The sequence below is a fragment of the Saccopteryx leptura genome, chromosome 1 (assembly GCF_036850995.1).
Source record: "Saccopteryx leptura isolate mSacLep1 chromosome 1, mSacLep1_pri_phased_curated, whole genome shotgun sequence".
Classification (NCBI taxonomy): domain Eukaryota; kingdom Metazoa; phylum Chordata; class Mammalia; order Chiroptera; family Emballonuridae; genus Saccopteryx; species Saccopteryx leptura.
Window position 1 is genome coordinate 381,091,341 of NC_089503.1, and position 17,072 is coordinate 381,108,412.

General features: G+C 45.1%; 1 protein-coding gene across 1 annotated transcript in view; it reads right to left on the minus strand.

Moving 5' to 3' along the window:
• DNAH8 (dynein axonemal heavy chain 8) overlaps positions 1–17,072 on the minus strand; it is a 313,181-nt gene that overhangs the window by 40,262 nt on the left and 255,847 nt on the right. The window contains exon 84 of the mRNA XM_066361430.1: positions 15,896–16,056. Within this exon, the coding sequence (XP_066217527.1) occupies positions 15,896–16,056 (161 nt within the window). The remainder of the gene's footprint in view (positions 1–15,895; positions 16,057–17,072) is intronic.

Genomic DNA, 17,072 nt, shown 5'->3' on the forward strand with positions numbered 1-17,072 from the left:
AATGATCTCTGGAGCACAGCTGCGGATCCAATCACTGAAATTAGCTTAACCCACGAAATCTACGCACCCACGGGGCTCTAATTGATAAGATCTCTCCCAGTTCAGCGATCCAAGACAAGAGGCGTGATATTTTTCAGTGCCTTTTGCTAAAGGGGCGGGGGCAACTTCTGATTGACAGAGCCTCCATATTCAGGGATATTCCTAACAAGAGGGACTTGGCAGATATTAAGATCCATAAAGCAAACAGCGACTAGTGCTTCAGCCAAAACAGGCTACCAAGTGTGGAAAGCCTGGGTTGAGTGATCCAACTGAATGATAGGCGCTGAACAGTCACCTTGACAACAATTGACTCCCAGCCCCACCTGATTACGCTGGAGGCTCTGACTGCCAAAGCCTTACCCAGAGCCTTGCGCTGAGTGAGGATAGAGTGGGGATTTCCCAGCTCTTTGAGCCTCTTTCTCCCCAGACAGAAGCAGTGGCAGCCTCATAGCTGGATCATCAAGCTGCTAATTCAGGAAGGGGAGACTAGGAAAGAGACTCCAGGAAAGCAAACTCTCTCATTGTTGGACTCTACAAACGCCAACAAGCCTTGACTACCAGCGAGACTAAAGCCAATTATATGACATTGCCATAGAATCCCATCAACTGCAAATTCCTACCTAAGAGTGACATAGGGGCAGATCCTGGGGTATAGAGTCACCGACCAGAAAGAGGGAGAGAAAAGAAAAAAGGAAGAAGTTAACCTCTCAAAATCAAGAAAAATCCACAGACTTTATAACTGGTTCCACTAATTCTTTGTTGTTGTGGTTTCTTTCTTCTATTTTATTGCCTTTATTATTATTTCTATTTCTTCTACCTCAGTCCTTTTACTCTCTGCCCATCTTATGCTACCCTTTTCTTGAACTACACTACCCATGAGTGTTACATTTTATTTCTTTTCTTCATCCTAACTCTCCTTTAGGGTTACACTCCAAAACCCTTAACTCTCACTCTCTCCCCTTTTGTTTTTTTTTTCCTTTCCTTTTTTTCTTCCTTCGTTTCTCTCTTACTCATATTTTTTCCTTTCTATTCATTTCTTCTTTTCTCCTTTTACTTTTCCTCCCATTTAAGCCTCAATCACAAACAAATTATTTAATTTGGGACTCAAGTTTTTGTGGGTTTTTTTTTTTTTTTTTTTTTGCTGTTCTTTTTTTTTCTTCTTCTGCTTTTGTTCTTGGTTTTTCGTTATTTGTTTGTTTTTGTGGCATTTTGGGCACTTTTTACATTGCTTTTTAACTCACTAGCATTCCTCCCAACCCAAAGTCTCCATTGTATTTAGTCTTCGCTCCACTTAATACAACAGATTTTTACTTATTATTTTTATTTTTATATTTTTCTTCTTTAATTGTAGTTTTTCTCTCCTTTTTTGTTTCCCTCTCATCCCTCTCATTAAATCTCTTAGTCGACCATCAATTACAAGCAAATCATTTTATGCTTGTCTAAGATTTTCTCTTTTTTGTTTTTGTTTTTGTTTTTGTTTTTGTTTTTGTATTTAGTAGGTCCCTAATCCCTTTTTTGCCCCTGAACTCTTCACCCCAAATCAGGCCCTCCATTATAGGCAGTTTTTGTTCCATTTAGCATAATATAATTCACAGGTCATCACGATATTTCCCTAAGGAGGTGAGAGGAGGGGAAGAGAAGAAAGAAAAAAGGGGGAAATAATAAATTATTACTTTTATTTTGTGGAGTGTTTTCCCTTTTTTTTTTTTTTTTTTTTTTTTCCCTTTTTATTTTTTATTAATTCTAATTAACACTATCCTCAAGACCACCTTCAGATGCCAATAAGAAAGAGGAAATCGAACATTATGGATACAAAAGACAGAGAGGTAACGCAAATTGATGTGGAAAAATCTATGGAGAAAAGACTTAACATATTGGAAGCCTTGGAGCCAAATGACAGAGAATTTAAAATAGAAATCTTAAAAATACTCAGAGATATACAAGAAAACACAGAAAGGCAATTTAGGGAAATCAGAAAACAACTCAACGATCACAAAGAATATATTACCAAGGAAATTGAAACTATAAAAGCAAATCAAACAGAAATGAAAAACTCAATTCAAGAGATGAAAAACGAGGTAGCAAGCTTAGCTAATAAAACAGCCCAGATAGAAGACAGGATCAGTGAAATAGAAGACAAGCAACTTGAGGCACAACAGAGAGAAGAAGAAAGAGACTCAAAAATAATAAAAAACGAGAAAGCCCTACAGGAATTGTCTGACTCCATCAGAAAGAATAACATAAGAATAATAGGTATATCAGAGGGAGAAGAGAAAGAAAATGGAATGGAGAATATACTCAAACAAATAATAGATGAGAACTTCCCAAGCCTATGGAAAGAATTAAAGCCTCAAATTCAAGAAGCAAACAGAACACCGAGTTTTCTTAACCACAACAAACCCACTCCAAGGCACATCATAATGAAGATGACACAAACCAATGACAAAGAAAAAATTCTCAAGGCAGCCAGGGAAAAGAAGAATACAACATATAAAGGAAGGCCTATTAGATTATCATCAGATTTCTCAGCAGAAACTCTACAAGCTAGAAGAGAGTGGACCCCAATATTTAAAGCCCTGAAAGAGAGGAACTTTCAGCCAAGAATTCTATACCCATCAAAGCTATCCTTCAAGTACGAAGGAGATATAAAAATATTCACAAATACAGAAAAGATGAGAGAATTTATCATCAGAAAGCCCCCACTCCAGGAAATACTAAAGGGGGTTTTCCAACCAGATTCAAAGAACAAAAGAAAACATAACCACAAGTAACAGCTCCACGAAGAAAACAATAAAACCAAACTTAAACTGTGACAACAAAAGAAAAAAAAAAAGGGGAGAAAAGATGAAGATTAACAGTAGCAAAGGACGATGAAGCGCAGAAATATTCATAAGAAAGGGTACTACAATGAATATGGTAGGTACCCTTTTCATTACTTAATGGTAACCACCCTTGAAAAAACCACCACAAAAACACTTTACTTAAAAAAGGTAACAACAGAGGAAAGAAGTATGGAATACAAACAAACAAAAACAAATGATAGAAAAACAAAAGAGAAGAATCAAACAAGATACAAAACAAACAGAAAGCAATTTATAAAATGGCAATAGGGAACCCACAAGTGTCAATAATTACACTAAATGTAAATGGATTAAACTTACCAATAAAAAGACACAGAGTAGCAGAATGGATTAAAAAAGAAAATCCAACTATATGCTGCCTACAAGAAACTCATCTAAGCAACAAGGATAAAAACAAATTCAAAGTGAAAGGCTGGAAAACAATACTCCAAGCAAACAACACCCAAAAAAAAGCAGGTGTAGCAATACTCATATCTAATAATGCTGACTACAAGACAGAAAAAGTACTCAGAGACAAAAACGGTCATTTCATAATGATTAAGGGGACACTGAATCAAGAAGACATAACAATCCTTAATATATATGCACCAAACCAAGGAGCACCAAAATATATAAGACAGCTACTTATTGACCTTAAAACAAAAACTGACAAAAATACAATCATACTTGGAGACCTCAATACACCGCTGACAGCTCTAGATCGGTCATCCAAACAGAGAATCAATAAAGATATAGTGGCCTTAAATGAATTACTAGAACAACGGGATATGATAGACATCTACAGGACACTTCATCCCAAAGCGACAGAGTATACATTTTTCTCTAGTGTACATGGAACATTCTCAAGAATTGACCATATGTTGGGCCACAAAGACAATATCAGCAAATTTAAAAAAATTGAAATTGTGCCAAGCATATTCTCTGATCATAAAGCCTTGAAACTAGAATTCAACTGTAAAAAAGAGGGGGAAAAACCCACAAAATTGTGGAAATTAAACAACATACTTTTAAAAAATGAATGGGTCAAAGAAGAAATAAGCGCAGAGATCAAAAGATATATACAAACAAATGAAAATGAAAATACGACATATCAGAATCTCTGGGATGCAGCAAAAGCAGTAATAAGAGGAAAGTTCATATCACTTCAGGCCTATATGAACAAACAAGAGAGAGCCGAAGTAAACCACTTAACTTCACACCTTAAGGAACTAGAAAAAGAAGAACAAAGACAACCCAAAACCAGCCGAAGAAAGGAGATAATAAAAATCAGAGCAGAAATAAATGAAATAGAGAACAGAAAAACTATAGAAAAAATCAATAAAACAAGGAGCTGGTTCTTTGAAAAGATCAACAAAATCGACAAACCCTTGGCAAGACTCACCAAGGAAAAAAGACACAGGACTCAAATAAATAAAATCCAAAATGAAAGAGGAGAGATCACCACAGACATCATAGATATACAAAGAATTATTGTAGAATACTATGAAAAACTATATGCCTCCAAATACAACAATCTAGAAGAAATAGATAAATTCCTAGAACAATACAACCTTCCTAAACTGAGTCATGAAGAAGCAGAAAGCCTAAACAGACCAATCAGCAGGGAGGAAATAGAAAAAACTATTAAAAACCTCCCCAAAAATAAAAGTCCAGGTCCAGATGGTTATACTAGTGAATTCTATCAAACATTCAAAGAAGACTTGGTTCCTATTCTACTCAAAGTCTTCCAAAAAATTGAAGAAGAAGCAATACTTCCAAACACATTTTATGAGGCCAACATAACCCTCATACCAAAACCTGGCAAGGATGGCACAAAAAAAGAAAACTACAGACCAATATCTCTAATGAATACAGATGCTAAAATACTAAACAAAATACTGGCAAATCGAATACAACAACATATTAAAAAAATAATACACCATGATCAAGTGGGATTCATCCCAGAATCTCAAGGATGGTTCAACATACGTAAAACAGTTAATGTAATACATCATATCAACAAAACAAAGAACAAAAACCACATGATCTTATCAATAGATGCAGAAAAGGCTTTTGATAAAATACAACACAATTTTATGTTTAAGACTCTCAACAAAATGGGTATAGAAGGAAAATATCTCAACATAATAAAGGCCATATATGATAAACCATCAGCCAACATCATATTAAATGGCATAAAACTGAGGACTTTCCAACTTAAATCAGGAACACGACAGGGGTGTCCACTCTCTCCACTCTTATTTAACGTGGTGCTAGAAGTGCTGGCCAGAGCAATCAGACAAGACAAAGAAATAAAAGGCATCCATATCAGAAAAGAAGAAGTAAAGGTATCACTTTTTGCTGATGATATGATCCTATACATCGAAAACCCAAAGGACTCCACAAAAAGATTACTAGAAACAATAAACCAATACAGTAAGGTCGCAGGATACAAAATTAACATACAGAAGTCCATAGCATTTCTATATGCCAACAATGAAATATTAGAAAACGAACTCAAAAAAACAATCCCCTTCACGTTTGCAACAAAAAAAATACCTAGGAATAAACATAACAAAGAATGTAAAGGACCTATATAAAGAAAACTACAAGGCATTGCTAAGAGAAATAGAAAAAGACACAATGAGATGGAAAAATATTCCTTGTTCTTGGATAGGAAGAATAAATATAATTAAAATGGCCATATTACCCAAAGTAATATATAAATTTAACGCAATTCCCATCAAAATTCCTATGACTTTTTTTAAAGAAATGGAACAAAAAATCATCAGATTTATATGGAACTATAAAAAACCCCGAATAGCCAAAGCAATCCTAAGGAAAAAGAATGAAGCTGGGGGCATTACAATACCTGACTTTAAACTATATTATAGGGCCATAATAATCAAAACTGCATGGTATTGGCAGAAAAATAGACACTCAGACCAATGGAACAGAATAGAAAGCCCAGAAATAAAACCACATATATATGGTCAAATAATCTTTGATAAAGGGGCCAACAACACAAAATGGAGAAAAGAAAGCCTCTTCAACAAATGGTGTTGGGAAAACTGGAAAGCCACATGCAAAAGAATGAAACTCGACTACAGCCTGTCCCCGTGTACTAAAATTAATTCAAAATGGATCAAAGACCTAAATATAAGATCTGAAACAATAAAGTACATAGAAGAAGACATAGGTACTAAACTCATGGATCTGGGTTTTAAAGAACATTTTATGAACTTGACTCCAATGGCAAGGGAAGTGAAGGCAAAGATAAATGAATGGGACTACATCAGACTAAGAAGTTTTTGCTCAGCAAGAGAAACTGATATCAAAATAAACAGACAGCCAACTAAATGGGAACTGATATTTTCAAACGACAGCTCAGATAAGGGCCTAATATCCAAAATTTACAAAGAACTCATAAAACTCAACAACAAACAAACAAACAATCCAATAAAAAGGTGGGAAGAGGACATGAACAGACACTTCTCCCAGGAAGAAATACAAATGGCCAACAGATATATGAAAAGATGCTCAGCTTCATTAGTTATTAGAGAAATGCAAATCAAAACTACAATGAGATACCACCTCACCCCTGTTAGATTAGCTATTATCAACAAGTCGGGTAATAACAAATGTTGGAGAGGCTGTGGAGAAAAAGGAACCCTCATACACTGTTGGTGGGAATGTAAAGTAGTACAACCACTATGGAGGAAAGTATGGTGGTTCCTCAAAAAACTGCAAATAGAACTACCTTATGACCCAGCAATCCCTCTACTGGGTATATACCCCAAAACCTCAGAATCATTGATACGTAAAGACACATGTAGCCCCATGTTCATAGCAGCATTGTTCACAGTGGCCAAGACATGGAAACAACCAAAAAGCCCTTCAATAGAAGACTGGATAAAGAAGATGTGGCACATATACACTATGGAATACTACTCAGCCATAAGAAATGATGACATTAGATCATTTATAGCAAAATGGTGGGATCTTGATAACATTATACGGAGTGAAATAAGTAAATCAGAAAAAAACAAGAACTACATGATTCCATACATTGGTGGAACATAAAAACGAGACTAAGAGACATGGACAAGAGTGTGGTGGTTACCAGGGGTGGGGGGAGGGAGGACGCAGGAGGGAGGGAGGGAGAGATTTAGGGGGAGGGGGAGGGGCACAGAGAAAACTAGATAGAGGGTGACGGAGGACAATCTGACTCTGGGCGAGGGGTATGCAACATAATTTAATGACAAGATAACTTAGACATGTTTTTCTTTGAATATATGTACCCTGAATTATTAATGTCATCCCATTAACATTAATAAAAATTTATAAAAAAAAAAAAAAAAAAAAAAAAAAAAGACGGTTGTGCTTCTGGGGGCGGCCATTGCATCGGCTCAGGAGCAGCAGAGACTGCTCGCCGTGTGGTCCTCCCGAACCCATCTTTATGTATATATCTTTAATTCTCTGTCTATCATTTATTTAATTCCATACCTTTTCCCGTTCGAGGACCCCGTAACAGACTTGTCATGGATGGACTGTGACAATTCACATAAAATTGCACGTATGAAACCAAACTTGGTATCATCAGAAAAAAAAGTGTGAAGTTGGGGTTTTGCAGGGCACTTCAGAAGTCAGGGCCCAGGGCGCGTGCCCGGTGCCCCCCGCTGTTAAGTCTGCCTCTGTGTGTCTTATTTTTTAATGGTAGGTATTCCAGGCGCACAGCTTGCGGATGTGACTTGCGTGCACACCCCTCCTGCCCGTCACCCTCCCCTCTCCTTGCCTCCGTCCTCCTTGCCCAGCAGTGCTGCAGCCTCCTCCCCATCCCTCCCGGCCTGAGAACCCTGCTCTCTGTGAAGGTAAAGCTCAGATGTGGCCTCTCTCACTCACCGGCTTACTTTCAGCCCTAAGTTGAAATTTATAGCCCCTCTGCCTTTGTTCTCCTAACAACGTGTGTGTGTGTGTGCAAGCACGCTGATTTAAGAGTTTACTGTATTGTCTTACATAACTATTTGCTATTCATTTATTTTCTCTAAAAACTGATGAGCTCCAAGGGCAAGGGCTATGTCTTACTAATCTTCAAGTTGGCTAAAGAGTAAGTTCACAATAAATATTTGTTTGCTGAACTGAGGCCAACTGGCTTGAATTTAATTAAACCTCAACTATAAAGGAGAGCAATTCTCCAATATTTAAAGGGCATGAAAAATTAATTATTTGTTTCTTCTTGTGGTAAAAGTATATTATCACCACCATTTCCCTGTTTCCTGGCACCCTTCCACATACACAGATTATTTATATATAAATATATATCAGGTCTTTAAAGGTCAAAGAGACGAAAACCACAGTAAATTTCCATTCCCACTAAGGAAATCATAGTTTATTTTTCCTACCTGTTCCAACCACATACAAAAACGGGGGACAACCCCGAACCTGGGATTCTCGGGGGCCCTGGCGGCTCACCCCCAGCTTGACTCCCGTCGGGAAGGCTCTGCACCCGCGGCTGGGAGCCAGCAGCACACGCCGGCCGCCGCGGACACGGGGACACGGCCGCCCCGCCCTCGCCGCACGGCCACGTTCGCCAGCACTCCCGGGAGGGGCCCGTGAAGAGGCTGCTGCCACTGGATCTCCCCTCAGAAACCACTTTCACAGCAGGTCATTTGATTAATTTTTTGAGGTGATTTGGAAACAGTCCTCAAGGCACAGCTGTGGGGGAGGGTCCCTGGAAAGCTGGCCCGCTTTGCATGAGGCTGGACAAGTCGCCCAGGTCACCCCCCTGCGCCCCCCGCCGCACACACCCGGCACCGAACACCAGGGGTGCACGACTCCCACCCCAGTTCTTCTTCCCGGTATGACTCTACGTGTGCAAAGATAGAAAAGGCAGAGGTCTACTTAACTAGCCCTAATGGAGGGCCGCAAGTATCTCTACACGCCTCGAAAACCCAGGGGCCTTCAGGAGAACAGCCCCCACAGATACATGCTCTGCGGTGAAGAAAGAGAACAGCAGTGCTCCATTCGCTTTGCTCCCAAGTTACTTCTAGAAGAAGTTACTTCTCCTGAAGTACACGTGAGAGGAAGCTCATAATGGTATAGCGGTCTTGTAGCTCGGTGTGGTTTTGGGGAGTCATCTAGGTCACTTCTGTTGTATGGTCAAAGATCACATAAATGCAAAACAAGTGGAAAAGAGAACGGTCTCGAAAATAAGTGATTAACCATCTAACAAGATATTAGTGCGTTATCATATCCAAATCAGCCTAGATTTACACACACACACAAACACACACACACACACACACACACCTACCTTTGTACATGAATCATGTGCATTAGCATAATTTTTTTTACATCTGAAACTCAGCAGTGTCAGCTAATGCAAAAAGAAATACAATTAAATTCAAAATGCATAGAAATGAATACAAAAGCTGTAATAAGACATTTGATGAATTTTAGAAGATAGAAAAATAGATATCACTGTTAATGAGAAAACAAGTGAAAACACATAACTGTTTTTGACACTGAGACAGTTGAATCTGCAGTGTCCCTGGTCCCTTATAAATCTTGATAATAAAACCATTTAAACTATGCCTAATGATTACACGATGCATTTTTCTGGTGCCTGTCACCAAGGTATCTAAGCCCTCGGCAGATATTGTACTTATTTTACAGCATGGATTCAGCTTGATTTTCCTCCTCTACTTCGGGGATTTGCATTCTTAAGCAAGGACGGAGGGGAGAGACGTGTGGACCCCCGGCCCCAACCTCCCTCTGCTCTCGAATTTGTCAGTGTGCAGACTGATAAGAGGACAGGCTCTCCACCAGGGTCCAGTTACAGCCCCTGAGTCTGTCAGGAAGCAGGAGTGCTTCTGCACGGCGTGGGCCGTCAGACAAATTAATAAGGTCCCCTCTAGCTGTGACAGTCACATAGGCTTAGCCAGTGCATCTCAGAAAGTCCACCCGCTCTCCTGTCTTCAACTGTTGCTTCTGCACAAACGCAGTCCAAGCTGTGCCCTGGGCACCCAGGTGCATCTCACAGGCTGTCCTAACTCAGTACGCCCCAGGCAGGACTCTGACTGCTCCTCAAACACACTCCTGTTCCCAACCCCGCCCTCACCCCATCTCCCAGACCAGAAACGACAGAGGAAGCTTTGGCGACTTCTTCTGGTCCACACAGAATGTGGAGTTACCCGTGGTGGAGTGGGAAGGGGGTGTATACGGGAGAAGGAGACAGGGTTAGGTTTCAGCCGGGAAGCTGCGTCCGTTATTGCTTACTGCCTCCTGGTGGCTGGTGAGGGAACAGCGAAGGGCTGGGGCACAGCCTTGCAGGAAGGCACTCACCAGGAGGAGTGAGGCCCGGCTTCTGGTCACCAGGTATTTCAGAGCCCAGAAGAAAGAAGAATCAGACCTAGGACAAAACTCTCCCAGAGGCCAAGGAAATAACTGAACGCAGAGCTGTGGAGCAGAGCCGACTGCCTTAGCAGGGAGCAGGAAGGGGCCGGGGTCTCCAGGAAGAGGAGAGCAGGGCGGGTGGAGAAGACCCTGCGACAGACCGAGTGGGATGCTGAGGACGAGGAGAAATCAGAAGGGAGGGCCACGGGTCTCACAGGCCAGCTCGTCATCTCCGACAGAAAGTCTGCCATTTGAGGCAGAGGTCCGGACCGTTTTATTTGACCTCACTCCGGGTGATGGGAGCTTGCCAGGTCCGCACGGTCTCGTGTGGGAGAAAGATAGAAGAGGCCGATGCAGTGAAGAGAAACTTGCCCACAGACATGGAAGGGCTGCCACGCCCGCCACGCCCAGCAGGTGGCAGCGGCCGGTGAGGGGAAACTGCAGAGGGTCCCCAGCCCTTGCTCTGTGTTCACTTCATCTCCTCAGTCCCCTTTCGGGACTCGTCCTGCAGCTTCTCTCTCCGCTCTGCACCCTGTCCCCATTCCTAATGACAGCCTGCAGCATCACACCCAGGGTCTCCAGGATGGCCTGTGAGCCTAAGCTGCCGTTAAACGCAGAAAAATGTGCTCAATTTCGCCCAAGATGAGAGAACATAAAACTGTGCTGAGGAATCACTTCTCACTGGTCATATTCGCGAAAATTCCAAACTTCACCAATACTCTGCTGATGAGACGGAAGGAACAGGCAGGCTCACGGGGCCGGTGACACCACTAGCACAGCCGGTGTACGGGGATTGGCAACATTCACTAACCTTCCATCTAGCAAGCCGAAAACGCACGCCAGCTGACCCTGAGGACACGCCTGCGGCAACTGAGAAACCATATGCATGAGATTACTGACTGAGGAACTGCATTTGGGATAGCGGAGTACTGGAAACAGCCGTAAATGGCCACCCACAGAGAACGGATGCGGGAACTATGGTGATTGTGAACCGTGGGGGAGCGTGCCGTGGGAACGCAGTGAGGACGGCATCTGCAAGCTGGTACGGACTGGTTCTAAGATACACTGTTAAGCAAAAAGGCAAGACACAAAATAACATCTACATGGTATATATATATAGTACGGCAACATTGTGAAAGACAGAAAGAGTAATCAGGAGACGTGCACCAGGTGGAGGAGGGTATGGGGGTAAATGGTGATGGGCGAGGACGTGACTTGGGGGGTGGGGAACACACAGCACGGTGCACAGAGATGTGTTGTAGAATTGGGCACCTGACACCTGTATAAATGTGTTAACCAGTGTCACACTAATTAAAAACAGAATATATGTGTACACCTGTATGTATGTCGAAGCAAAAAAGAAACACAAGGAAGATAAAACAGAAACTGATGCATCTGGTTGCCCACAAAGAGAGGAGGAAGTGGGTTGGGAATGAGACGTCTCGAAGACCTTAGTAACTAGTTGTGACTTTCAGTCATGTTCATGCTTCACATAATTAAAATGATCAAAAAGATGGGGGAAAAAACTAAAATATGATACAAACAGAAACAAACAAAAGTAGCTATATATCGATGGATAGCATAACCACCCCCCCACAAAAAACCCCCACAAACATAAAAAACTGAGTGATTTTTGAACACAGTGCTCTGTGCACCCTCAGTGGGATCTATTCTAAGGGCAAAGAGAACAACAAGGAGATCCTGACCTGCACGTAGGACATTTGGTGGTGGTGGGGGCACTGGTGGGCGGGCTTACTCAGAGCCAGCGAGTAAATACGTTGAAGTTGCTGGGAATCAGATTCTCACCATGGGAGAAAGGAGATGTCAGTATGGGACAAGGGAAGACAAGGACCAGCCCTGTGGTGTACCACTGCAATTAGAATTATTAGTACTGGCCCTGGCCGGTTGGCTCAGTGGTAGAGCGTCGGCCTGGTGTGCAGAAGTCCCGGGTTTGATTCCCGGCCAGGGCACACAGGAGAAGCGCCCATCTGCTTCTCCACCCCTCCCCCTCTCCTTCCTCTCTGTCTCTCTCTTCCCCTCCCGCAGCTGAGGCTCCATTGGAGCAAAGATGGCCCAGGCACTGGGGATGGCTCCTTGGCCTCTGCCCCAGGCGCTAGAGTGGCTCTGGTTGCAACAGAGCGACGCCCCGGAGGGGCAGAGCGTTGCCCCCTGGTGGGCGTGCCAGGTGGATCCCGGTCGGGCGCATGCGGGAGTCTGTCTGTCTCTCCCCGCTTCTCACTTCAGAAAAATACAAAAAAAATTAAAAAAATAAATAAAATAAAAAAGAATTATCAGTACTAGCTTATGATGTTTTGAAAATCACTTATTTCCTAGATCTGCCCCCTGACAGGGGCTACAAGCAAGCATGTGCGTACACACGCACACGCACACAGAAATAAATGTGCTTATATATGGATCCAGCTGTAGATCTATAAATACACAGAGGTTTAAGTATAGAGGGAAAAAGGCAAATGGAACAAAATGTTAAAAATCCGTGAATCTTGGTAAAGGATATATAAGTGTTTACTGGGTACTTGCAACTTTCCGAGGGTTTGCAGTAACTCAAAATAAAAGTTAGGGGAAAATACTTTGTCTCTCCATTGCTTCCCACGTGAATTATAGTTTAGTCGCCCTGCTTTGGGCTCTTTCGAGCTTGGGTTTACCTCTCTTGAGAGCTGGTGAAACTGCCCAGGGTAATGCAGGCGTAGGCACGCCACCCCCGTAAGTCAGGCTGAGACGTGTCAGCCTTGCTGTGTGCCCTCCTAGGTAGGATCGCGTGGCACAGGTCAGGGTCAGATCTCTAGGAACCGGCTCTCGTGACGCCTCGGGCTCTTGCCGAGGACGGAATCAAAGTTCAGAGCCCTCGTATGGGTACCACGTCCACTGCTAGTGTACAAGTGCATTAAAACCCATTGGCCATTTTCTGCCCACTCGCATGAACTCATGAGATCTCCCTACAGACTACCCCATTCATTAGACTCTCCACAACCTGGAAGAATTCAGTATGGCGTTTGGATTCAACAAATATTCCCACTGAGCATCAGGTTAGCACTGGAGGAGCAGGGGTAAAAACAGACAACAGTTTCAACATAATGGAGCTTACATTAAACGATGACAGCCAGGCGCTAGCAAACAAATCAGTAAATACAGAGCATGTCTGTAGGTGGTTAAAGCTATAGAATAAAAGCAGACAAGGAGGATGGAGTCTGAGGTGGGGTTGGGGAGCGGTTTGCGGTTTTTAACTAGGGCAGCCAGGGAAGGCTTCCTTAACATTTAAGCAAAGCTCGGAAGAGGTGAAAAGGTGAGCCACAGCTGACATCTGGGCGGAAGGACTTGCCAGGAAGTGCAAGTATCCTGTGGTGAGAGCCACCTGGCCCGAGTGACAGGAAGCCAGCGGGAGCTGGAGCTGGCGGCCACCGGCGAGGGGTGGGGTGATGGAATTACTGGGCCTGGTAGGGCACCTGTAGGTCACCGCTGGCCTTTGACGTTGACTTGGAGTAAGACGGGAGCCTTCCGAGGTTTCTAGGTGGAGGAGTGATGTGGTTTGACTCACATTTTTAAAGTTTCGGCTAAAGCAAAACTATTTCTCTGTTTTCTTTCAGATAATGTTTGAGTTGCTTCACAAACGAGTCCCTGAGGAATTTTTATCTCTTCACTTTCTTCCTGTCTCCAGCTAACTTCATGACAGCTTTAACTCTTCAAATGTAGCAGCTAGAGGGGCCACTGAAGAGCCCTCGGGTTCTCCCACAGGGCCTGCAGGGGGTGTTACCCATTCCCGCGTCTTTGGAGTCACACCCGCATCTTTGAAGATGAAAAGAACACGGAGAGAGACAAGAGGAAACGTGGAAGTTAGAATCAACACGGGCGGGTGACAAAGAGGCCAGGAGGCCAAGCCTCGAGAAGGGACGAGGCGCATGCTCAGGGGTGGGAGCACACGGGGCCTCTGGGGCTGCCTGGCAAGGGCAGAGCGGCGAGGCGTCCACGCGGCTGCAGGCCAGCGGCTGGAGGGAGGCGCACCGCACTACGCCTCAGCCATTACAGCTGATCTACCGGAGGAGTCTTGGTTTCTTTCTATTTCCTGAAACCACTCTCCTAGACACAGACCTTGTTTTTCATCCGTGGGCCAGAGGCAACGACCACCTGGAGGAGATTCTGAGCCGGGGTCCTCCTGTGGAGCCAGTGGGCCTGTTAATCAGGTGAGAACTTCCAGGGAGATGAGGGATGGGACCTCATCCAAACGCAGGGTCCTAAAAGAGGCTTGGGAACTGCATACATTTCCTGTCCCTTTACTCGTTCTCCTGCCCCTGCCCCATAACTGCAGCAGGGCCTGAAGCGGAGCTGGGTACCAACCTTCTCCCAGGTTTCGCGCCTGCACTGTGCTCCTGCGCGCACCGCCCTGCCCACCCGGGCCCGCACCGTGCTCCTGCGCGCACCGCCCAGCCCACCCGGGCCCGCACCGTGCTCCTGCGCGCACCTCCCAGCCCACCCGGGCCCGCACGGTGCTCCTGCGCGCACCGCCCTGCCCACCCGGGCCCGCACCGTGTCCCTGCGCGCACCGCCCTGCCCACCCGGGCCCGCACCGTGTCCCTGCGCGCACCGCCCTGCCCACCCGGGCCCGCACCGTGTTCCTGCGCGCACCGCCCTACCCACCCGGGCCCACACCGTGTCCCTGCGCGCACCACCCTACCCACCCGGGCCTGCACCGTGTTCCTGCGCGCACCGCCCTGCCCACCCGGGCTTGCACTGTGTCCCTGCGCACACCGCCCTGGCCTGTACCGTGTCCCTGCGCGCACCGCCCTGCCCACCTGGGCCTGCACCGTGTTCCTGCGCGCACCGCCCTGGCCACCCGAGCCTGCACCGTGCTCCTGCGCGCACCGCCCTGGCCACCCTGGCCTGCACCGTGCTCCTGCGCGCACCGCCCTGGCCACCCTGGCCTGCACCGTGCTCCTGCGCGCACCGCCCTGGCCACCCTGGCCTGCACCGTGCTCCTGCGCGCACCGCCCTGGCCACCCTGGCCTGCACCGTGCTCCTGCGCGCACCGCCCTGCACACTCGGGCCCGCACCGTGCTCCTGCGCGCACCGCCTTGCACACTCGGGCCTGCGCCCATTTGCCTGAATGCGCCGCACCGCTCACCCGCAGTGAGCCACAGAAGGATGCAGGGGAGCCAGGAAGCAGAGGGACAGGACACAGAGGCCCAAGCAGAAACGCATTTCTGCATCCTCCCCCCTCTACCCTGGGCCAGATTAGATTCCGCGTACCACCACTATATGTAATGACTTTTTTTTTTTAAGGTAAGAGGCAAGGAGCTGGGAGACTCCTGTCCCATCAGCGGAGAGCATCAGCACCAATAACACCTACTGGTTTTATGACACGACAGAGGAGTCATCAATGCGTAAATTAAAGCCTTAACGTTGTCATAAGCTCCAGCGCATCAGGATTTAGTGAAGGGAGAGCAGCCAAGATGTGGCAGAGCCGTAATTGGGAGACAGAAAGTGACACTATTTTTCACAATAAAGTAAAAAGTGGGAAAGGAGAGAGATTAAGAGAGAAAATGAAATGCACAGTCTTTGCCAGGCTGAGTTAGAAACGACTCCAAGTTTAGAAAATGCCAGGAACGTACGTGATATCAGCGTTTGGGTGAAGCCCAAAGACCTCGGGGTTGTCCAGGGAGGGCAGCGACTGGATGTACTCAAAGTACTGGTCCAGGGTTTTGCACACGGGGATTTTATATCCAGTATAAAAACAGAACGACGGTTCAAACATCTTCTCACTGAACCACACCTATATAGGAGAGAAAATAAAAATGAAATCAATAAACACCTAAATGAAAACTGCTACTGTAAAAGAGAGAGGGTTACCTTATTGCCTTTTTAATAGCTTTTAATATTGAGGTTGAAGCACCTAATCTCAACCACTGATAGAACAGTGAGCACAGAGAGAGGCCGCACACAAAAACAAGGAAGCCCCAGCCTCCCTGCAACAGCCTGGCAGGTTATTTGCTAACACTGGAGATGACAGAGGCAGCCTCGCAAGCCCACTCTCTGATCTAGTAACTGGACAGCCCTCGGGCCTTCTTTTGAAGAGGCATGGCAACAACCACACACGCACAGAACAGTATCTGGCATCTTCAATGCTGCCCTGCTCCCCCAAGCGGGGCTCGTGCCAGGGGGCTAGGTCTGTGCTCACTGAGGCTCACAGCAGTACTGAGCCCGCACTGGGCCAGGGAAACTTCTCCCAAACCTCACCCTTCCCACCCTGGGCTAGAGAGCACCCTCTGTTAATTAAGTTCTCTCCTTGGCTACAAGAAGCAAATGTATCCAACTGTCTTATTGTCAGCCCTAAGGACATCCTTTTCTCATTCCATATGAACTGATTAGCTGTAATGTAACAGGGAGAGAACAAATATATACTTGGTGTGAATAGACCTATTCTGAGGAGGAAAAAAAAAAAGCATGCTGAATGTCTATGAGCCAGATTTGAGGCACTGACTTTGCTATCTAACAGAGCAATTTTCCCCATCGGAAGGGAAATAATGAGAAGACAGGAGAAGCAGAAACGCAGGCAGGACGTCTGAATCACTCGGGGGACTGGACATGGAAAGAGGTGGGGACCGTGTCTTACTCTGGCTAACCACACCTTCGCCGGTATCTTTCCACCATATCCTTCTTCCAGCACTTTTTGGTCCAGTGATTGCTCTGATTATGAAACACCCTCGGTACACGTTCTCTTTTTTGCATTACTCGCTGCACTTCTATCCTATTCAACTTCTGTGCACAAGGCTCTGAGCTCAGAAAGGG